Source organism: Lathamus discolor, chromosome 3 (assembly GCF_037157495.1).
Source record: "Lathamus discolor isolate bLatDis1 chromosome 3, bLatDis1.hap1, whole genome shotgun sequence".
Lineage (NCBI taxonomy): Eukaryota > Metazoa > Chordata > Aves > Psittaciformes > Psittacidae > Lathamus > Lathamus discolor.
In genome coordinates, this window is record NC_088886.1 from 144,969,662 (window position 1) to 144,978,401 (window position 8,740).

Here is an 8,740-nt window from a genome sequence, read left to right on the forward strand (position 1 = left end):
TTAGGACACCAGTGACCCAATCTTCCTTCCTTAAGGTAAGTTTCATTACTGAGCATCAAGCTTAATGTCCTGCCATCCCCCTTCACAACCCAGTGGCTCAGAATGACATATTAGAACACAGCATGAAATTTAAAGGTCAAAAGCACCATATGCAGGGTTGGACACTATTTCACATCTGCCACCGTGTGCTACCAAGCTACTATCTAGTGTGAAAACCAACCACGATACCCTATTTGCCCCTCAAGCATTCACAAATTCTTAACTCCTTAGAACCTAAAGGGAACATTTTAAAATAAGTCCATTCTTGTTTCTATAATAATTTATGCTTCCTATATTGTGCTCAGTGTCAATTACCTTCTGTCCTCACACTTCTACTCATTTCTGTCCCAAACACTGCACTCTGCTTCTTTCTTTATCTTCCCTTCCAAGCCCTTCAGCGTAACAGTGGCTCACATGTTTCATCCATTCCTTCTGGCAGAGAAGGTTTGAGAAATATGTGGAAAATTCATTACCTCTAACTAAATGACGAGAGCACCCAGGTGCATCTCTCAGGGGAAGAACAATGAATGGAAGGAGCGCATCATCACTGGTTCAAAAGACACCTTAAAAACTTGTCTGTAGAGTGTAAAGATCATATGCTTTACTTGCTCTTTCTAGGCATGCTGAGAGTGCTCACTTTACACCATTATGGTGCCTCTCCTTTGGGCGCTTCTCCACTGTTAACAGTTTCAGACCCTGCACAGTAAGAGAATGGAAGCAAATTTGCCCTTGACAGCTTCCCTGCTGCCCAGGGATTGCTCTCTTCTGGACAGCAATCCAGTACCTCAAAATTTAAAAGGATTACCACATTACTTAAAGAAACTACTTATTGCCCTGTCAGGGCTTTCCAAATCTCAGGTATTTTACACATCCACTTCCATGAGAACTCATAAATTCAATTGCAGAAGAAAAGGCTTTAAAAATTACGTCACCGCAAAGCTAATTACACTTCAAAGTTCAAAAGGCCATTTTCAGTTACTCATCTCTGATGAATTTCAGAAAAGGTTTATTGCAGAAGAATGTGGTAAACAAAACACAAATCCTTACTTGATGCACAATACAACCTATGAAGAACTAACAAAAGAGAATGGAAACATGTTAGCCTAAGAGTGGTAAGCCACATGACAGAAAAGGAATATGGTACCTGAAAAGTGGTAAGGGACACTCAGTATCTTTTAATCAAAAATGAGGGTGGAATCAAAGTAAAGATGCCACCTGCCACTACCCTGCCACTACAGAAGTATCATTGATCCTTTCATCATATTAACTATAAAATGCAGTCTGCATTTATAAAAGAAAACATGCTATATTACAAAAAATAAAAAGCACAGACATTTCCCTACAGTTTTACTTACCACAATAGTGGCTTACTTACCACAATAGTGGCAATACTTTTATCAACTCTTAGATTTCCCTAAAGTTACTGAAGGGATTCAGGAAGTCAAAAAGGAAGAGGACAGCACCTGTCCTGGCACCTCAAACATACCTAAAGAGTGAAATTTACCCTATCATTAAGTAACAACCACTTTGCCTCTATAGATAAGCAAAGCCACACTGCTTGCCCAGGTGGCTCACCAGTGACAGATGCCTAGGAGGGTACCCCAAACCCACATGTTGTCCACAAAGCCATCCTTCTACCTTTTCCAAAGAGAGGCACCATGGTTCTGTGATTGGACACCTGCCAGGATTCCAAAATTCCTGATACCTACTAATTCTGCCATTTACTTAAATGTAGTTTGGGGGATGTCAGTCTCACTATGCACTGGCTTCTTCACCTATCATAAATAGAAAACAAAGCTTACCTTCATGGAAAGATTTTTGTATCAGACAAGCAATATACAAATACCCCTACTGTGGAAGTGCCAATAGAAACCTATTCCACCTAATATGAGCAAAGCAGCAATTCTAATGCTCGCCACCCAACATAACACTGAAGACTCAGGATGTCTTACCTGATTTTATAATTGGGCAGGGTGTGCTTGCGCTTAATAACCTTCTTGAACTGGTTCACTATGATGGAAGTGAGCTGGGGCATGGGCCTCCCTTCAAACTGAGACTTCACTTCAAAGAGTATCACAGGGTCATCCATAAAAGAGAAAGACCAGTGAGTGAAGGGCAGGCGAGTGAAGACCAGCTTCAGCTTCCCCAGCACCCGGGAGATCTTGACAAAGAGGTAGGCCGACTTGCCAAAGACCAGGTCGGCATCGATGGCCAAGTGGAAGCCACCATTGTACTCCAGGTCTACCTCAAAGCCCAGCTCCTCAGGGCAGCCCTCCTCGTTGCAGACCACTGGCCGAATGAGCTTGACAGCTTTGAACACAGGCAGGACGTTGCCGAGATAGACGTCCCTGAGGCTGAGCCCCTCCAGCACCTTCCCCGTCATCTTGGCCTGGAGCAGCTCTTCAAACTCCACCTTGATCTTCTTGGTGACCCAGTTCCTGACCAGGGCTGTGTCCCTGAGCTCCCTGAAGAGGAAGAGGAAGATAGCATTGAGAAAGTGGCACGTCTCCTCGCGGCAGGGGTCCGGAGAGGGCTCTGCCTGCTGCTGCTGCTGCTGCTGCTGCTTGGCGCTGGGCTCCGAGCCCGGGGCGGCGGCAGGAGCCGCAGCGGTGGCCGGCGCTGAGGCCGGGGCTGGGCTAGGGGCCGACTCTGAAAGCGCCTGGCTGCCGGCCGGCTCCGAGCCCTGGAGGTAGTCCCTGAGGCTGTGGTCAGCCGCCACACGAGCGTAGACGACACCGTCGGCGTCTCCGGCCGCCCCGACAGGCTCCGGCTTCCCCCAGTAGAAGAGCAGCAGCTGGAAAAGGAGCGTGAGGACGCAGCCGGCCAGCGCCGAGAGCAGGATCACGTAGATCAGCTGCATCCTCCCCGCACCCCGGGCGCGCTGCCCTCACCGAGCCGCCGCCATGCCGGGGGTCGCTCCCGCAGGACGCCGTTCAACGGCCGCGGCCACCGGAGGCCGCCTCATCCGGGTCCCCCCACCGCCCTCTCCGTGAGGGCGGGGCGGCTGCGGGGCCAGCCAATGGCGACTTGGCCCTCCCCTCCGCGAGTCTCCATTGGCGGAGCAGAGAAGGCTTCGTCGGTTACATCACTGCGCTGAGCGACGTAGTGTCACAGCGCGGCTGGCGCATGCGTGGTGTGGGGGATGTTCCGCCCGGGCTTGGGGAGGCTGAGGGGAGTGGGAGTTCTTGGGTCATGTCCGCGGAGCGTGTGGGCCTCCGGAGCTCGGGAGCGGGGATGTGGGGAGACAGGCGCTCCCGAAGGAGCGGCTTCGGCTCCGTTAGGTTTGATTCGTTATTCCGGCAGCAGAAGGCCGGTGTGAGGGTTTACCTGAGGGTAAGTGATGCCTTAGCCGCCGTTGCCTGCTGTGGTGGTTAAGGCATCACCGGCGGGGTGGTGAGTGGTTTCGTTGGGTACTGCGTTGCTCGAGGAGTGATGAGGGAGGGAGGACACTTAGCCCCTTTGAAAACACACTGTTAAATAATTAAAACTGTTGTAAAATTGCTGTGGAGAGTGGCAGAGAAACAAATCTGTGGGAGTCCTGTGATATATTAGAGCCTCTTTGTTGGTGAGGTATGCTTTTAGCAACATATATATCACATGGATAACATTTCATCAGGCTCTGCTGTTGTTGATAAGACAGAAATTAGTTTCCACTCTCTTCCAACTCTCTACTAGCACTTAAAAGCTGTCAGTGAATAAATGAAGTAAAAAAACCCAACCAAGTGTCCGGAGGAAAGAAAGATGAAAGCTGAGAGCTATGCACATCGTGGTATTTCAGCCTGTGCTGTGTGCAAGATCACTGTTGTCTTCCATGTAGGAGTGTGCTACTTGACAGTCATGGTCAGCAGTTTTGTCGGACAGACTGTGGCTTCTTTGAAGTCAGAAAGGTGAGGGGAGGTGGGCGTCAGACTACCCAGAATCTTTGCAGGAGAGGCAACGTAATCCATGCAGGAAGCAGGGGGAGGAGCAGCCGATCAAACTGATGGCAGGAAAATTGGATGTAATAAACAGGCTTGGAAAGAAGAAACACAACATGAGGCAGGGCCACAGCAGAGGCGCTTCAGAAGGTCATGTCCCTGCCCATGGCAGGGGGCTTGGAACTGGGTGATCTTAAGGTCCTTTCCAGCCCTAACTATTCTACGATTCTATGTTCAACATTTTGAGATGCTAACCTGCAAAATCTAATATATTACAACCTGATTTACAGAAGTGTCATATAAAAACCCCGTATTTTTAGTGCAAAATATAAATGTATTTCAAAAAAAGTGATGTTATTCTAATCCAGCAAGCTCCTTTAAAGGCCAGATCAAAGCTGTATGTGCTGTGGGAGAATCTACTATGACAGCTGCACAGTGTTTTTCCAGGTGCTTCCCTGTGTCAGAGTAGTCTTGTCTCTCAGTTTGGAAGTTTTATAATTTCTGAAAGGCAGCCACAATTAAGACAAAAGTTACTGAAATGATGGAGCTTGGGGTTTACATCTAAGTTAAATATCTAGCTAAAAGGCAAATAGATTTTTTTATTTTTTTTAATAAAATAAAACTTCAGGCTCACACTTGGTTGTTTGGGGTTTTGTTTTGCCAACCTCCAGAACTAAGAAATGCAAACAAGGGGAAGAAAATGTGAAATCTAAATAGTAGGAAGATAAAGGCTCTCTTCTCCCTTCTCCTTCACAAAGCGTGTGGGGTGAGAGTATTGAAAAGCTCTTAATGATGCAGTGCTGTGGTTTGAAACTAGAGATGCAGAGTATGAATTTTTTATAGGTCTTGTGACTGAAAGTTGAAATGCCTGAGTGTTTAACAGAGCATTTCTGTAGAAATACCAGAGAGGTCATTAACCCAACATTTGAACTGCTGTGTTATGGGCTTTTACCACAGCTAATACAAGCGTATGCAGCAAGAACGGAAAGGGTTTGGATTTACAACTAAGTGGCTTTTCAGATAGGGAGTAATATATTCCGAAAGGCAATAGCAGCCTTGGGTTTGGGTCAGGAAGAACAGCAGGAGAGAAAAAGCGGGGGGGAAAAAAGTCATGGTGCAGATGTCCTGAGTGTTTTCTTCTGTTAAACAAGCAGAAAGGAAAGTTGGCACATTTTGTGCATGTGATGGCAGCTTAAGGGCCTCTGAAATGTTCAGCTCTGTAATCGCTTTTCTTTTTTCCCAGGAACATTGTCAGCAGGAGCTGTGTTATCTTAAAGACATGTTATGAAGCAAGGGTCGGGCATGTTTTAGCGTTTTCAAGAGAATGAAAGAACAAAAGGAATAAGCAAAGGCATTAATGTGAATACACAGAGGATGTGGAGAAAATGTTATATAGCAAAATAGGATTGAAATAAGAGAGAAAAGAAAATTACTTGCATTTTCCAGGTAGAAGAGAAAAAAAAGATTCCTTTTAATACCATCTAGAAAAGGCCTTTAAGAGCATATTTTACTTTGGCTTCAATTTAGACATTGCTATTTTCATTTTCTGGAAGTCTGGATAAGTAGAAAGGTGTATGCACTTACATGTACCTATATTTGATTTTTTTTAAAGTACTAGGGAAGAGTTTATTAAAAATTATATTTCACCTATATTTAAACAAGGAAAACACTCCTTATTTTTGCAAATCAATTTAGGACGTGATGGCAACAAACCTGTAAGTGTTGAACTTCAGTTCCCAATGTTTTGCAGGAGATTGCAACAGATATAATGTACAAAGATTGCAAAACACACAGACCCTGGTAATTCAACAGAGAACACATAGCAAAAATTCGTAGAAGGAACATGTCTGAGCGTATTCTCCTGTTCTAAAGAGTAGTGAAACCCCGGAAACATTTGTCTGGATTCACCTCATTCACAGAATCACAGAACGATTTGGGTTGGAAAGGAATTAAAGCTCATCTAATTCCAACTCCCTGCCATGGGCAGGACTGCCTCACCCTAGACTATGTCACCCAAGACTCCGTCCAGCCTGGCCTTGAACACTGCCAGGGATGGAGCATTTACCACTTCCTTGGGCAATGCATTCCAGTGCCTCATCACCCTCACGGTAAAGAACTTGTATCTAACCTGAACTTCCCCTGTTTTAGTTTAAGCCGATCACCCCTTGTCCTATCACTACAGTCCCTGATAAGGAGTCTTCCTTGTAGGCACCCATCAGGTATTGGAAGGCTGCTGTGAGGTCTCCAAAATGACTGATCATGACTGATTCAAGGATCTTTTGGGTTTAGGAGCATTTTTAGTTAACCCCAGACAGTAGGACCAGTCAAAGAGGCACAGTTTAAAGCAACAAGGAAAGAAACATCCATATCACAAGCTTAGAATGGCGATTGCAGGTGTTTTTTTCCAAACTGCAAAGTAGTCTAAATAGATCATTTCTCACAGCAGGAAGTGCTGGGTTGTTTTGTAACGAGTAGCTGTAGTAATTTTCTTTGTCACTGGACTGGAGTTGTTGCCTGCTTTTGTAGTATCTGTTGTCAAAATTATTTTGTTCTTTCCTGGGCCTCCTGTGGTTTTTGTATTACATCTCTTGGAGACCAAAATTAGATTATCATTCCTATGGTGCTGCATGAAATGGAATTTAGAAGGTGATTAGGTAAATTCATGAGGAAGAAAAAAAGTCCATCGAAGGCTATTAGATGCAAAGATTAATGGAACTTACACTGGTGACAGTCTTCTGGGGGTGGCTTTTTGACCGTCCTCAGGCATCTACAATTTCAGACAGGATACACTGCATAGAGAGCAGCTTGGCTCGTCCAATTCTGCCGATACGTTAGGAAATAAAGGAATGCAGCAACCTGGACTGCTTCCAGTTCTAGTTCTGAACTCTGTCAAGCACCGCGTCATGATCAGGTGGTCCTGCATTTTACTGGAGTGAAGCTCTTTAAAAACACTAAGGTTTTAGATCATGTGAGATTTCTCTTGATGCTATCTAAACTCTTTTTTGTTTAATTCTGCCTTCGGAGGGACAGGTTGCCCTGTGTGTCTGGTCCCAGTGCTGGCAAAGGGCTCACCCCACCTCCAGTTGGTCCTTGGGAAGATTTCTCTTCATCTGGAGGAGCTCATCTGGCGTGACTCCTCTGAGCCTATTTCTCGCACAAAGGCCCATCTCTTGTGGCTCAGTGTTGCCAAATCCCTGCAGTAAATTTTACTGTTGCAAGCTAAGTTCCTTCACTCAGAATTGGGGGGAAAAGTATACAGTTTGGGTGGCTCAGTCTTACTCTAGACTGTATTAGTGCCGTCGAGAACCACCAGCAGATTGTCAGCTGGAATAAATTGTTAGATCCATTGAGTTGAATGCATCCATTCATCCTACTGAAGAATCTGACACACACACACCCCCCACCCCCCAACTGTTAGTTGTTTTTAAGGATGGTGACTGAGAATTTTAGGAAGTATTATTCCTACCCTAGAAATTAATCACCTCATGAATTAAGTAAAGGAATCTATGTTTTCAAGATTGGAATGCATATTAAATACTGCTCTTTGGTTGAATCCTGCCTAAGCCACCTAAGCCTTAATTTTCAGGGCTAGTGAGAAACTAGAGTTTATTTTGTAATTGTGAATACTGTGTGCAGCAGGGTTAAACCCCCCCCACCCCATTGGCTGCCCAAAGATATAGATGCTCCAAACTGACATTCACTTCTGAAAAAGAAGAGGTTTTTAACTTCAACCCTCAATTAGGTGATCTAACGTCTCACAACAGGAGTACTCTCATCGTTTATGAACAGCTTTGCAATCTTACATGTAACAAGTAAAGCACTTGAGTTGATTAGTGTTTATGGCTTAGGGCCTGAATAGTTTGGATCAGAACATGTTAAAAAGAGAGTGAGAGTTTGCATCCAAGGTTTAGTTTGGCCCAAATACAAATCCCGTATTTTGACTGAAGCTCATCTTTAATTAGCATCGAAAGTGTGTTCTGCTTGTTTAATCAAGAGCTTAACATTCTGGGTGTAAAGGTGCTTTGGGTGCTTACTTCAAGAGGCTCATATTCAAGCTTAAAGTATCCTGCCTCTAAATTAGGGATTCTGTTACTATCTCTCCCAGACCCTGGCTTTTATTATATCATGAAATAAGATCCTCCACTAAGGAACTGTAGCTCTCAGCTTTTCCAAGATTTAAATTAAAATTTCAAAAGACATTTTAGCTGTAAATATAACAAATTCAGGTTTTTTATATCACCAATATCCAAGGCAAACTGAAGATTTCCTTTATTCCCTGCTGCTGTTACGTCTTAAATGCAGAAACCGTTCTTTAATTCGCAGACGCAAGTGAGGCTTGTCACACGTATTTTGCTTCTTCCCACATTTGCTTCACTGATTTCTGGTATTAATGTAAATGTGGGCTTGCTTAAGCTTAGAAGGGGATATGTTTAGGATAGTTACCATCACAGTTGTCATTTAGTGTTCACTCAAGTACCTTTTCTTTACGTACTCAGAAGCAGATTCACCATCTCTCATACGAATTGCAGGTGGCCTGCCCGAGGCCCTTTTGCACGCTCCCAAATCATCTTTTTCAGAGTAGAGTTTGTTTTGGCTACTTTCCCTAATACATTTCAGTTATAATTACACTATGATCAATATGTTTTAGAGGTTTCACAACCCCATAGTATTTTTTTTAATACTTTTCTCATTTCCTGTATTAGTCTGAAGCAGCCCCTGGCTGATGGAGAGGCTTCAAGAACCTGCATTAAAAAGCGATTTTGAGTTTGTAGAAGGATTCAATG

General features: G+C 44.4%; 1 protein-coding gene across 2 annotated transcripts in view; it reads right to left on the minus strand.

Moving 5' to 3' along the window:
- The window catches only part of PDZD8 (PDZ domain containing 8), a 62,810-nt gene extending 59,768 nt beyond the window's left edge, over nt 1-3,042 (minus strand). The window contains exons 1-2 of one of the 2 annotated variants that reach the window (XM_065672354.1): nt 2,931-3,042; nt 1,992-2,504 (exon numbers count right to left, since the gene is read on the minus strand). In XM_065672354.1, the coding sequence (XP_065528426.1) occupies nt 1,992-2,504; nt 2,931-3,004 (587 nt within the window). In that variant the 5' untranslated portion in view covers nt 3,005-3,042. Of the gene's footprint in view, nt 1-1,991 lie in introns of both variants that reach the window. The other variant, XM_065672353.1, reaches the window with a different exon arrangement.
- Between the last annotated feature and the right edge of the window lie 5,698 nt (nt 3,043-8,740).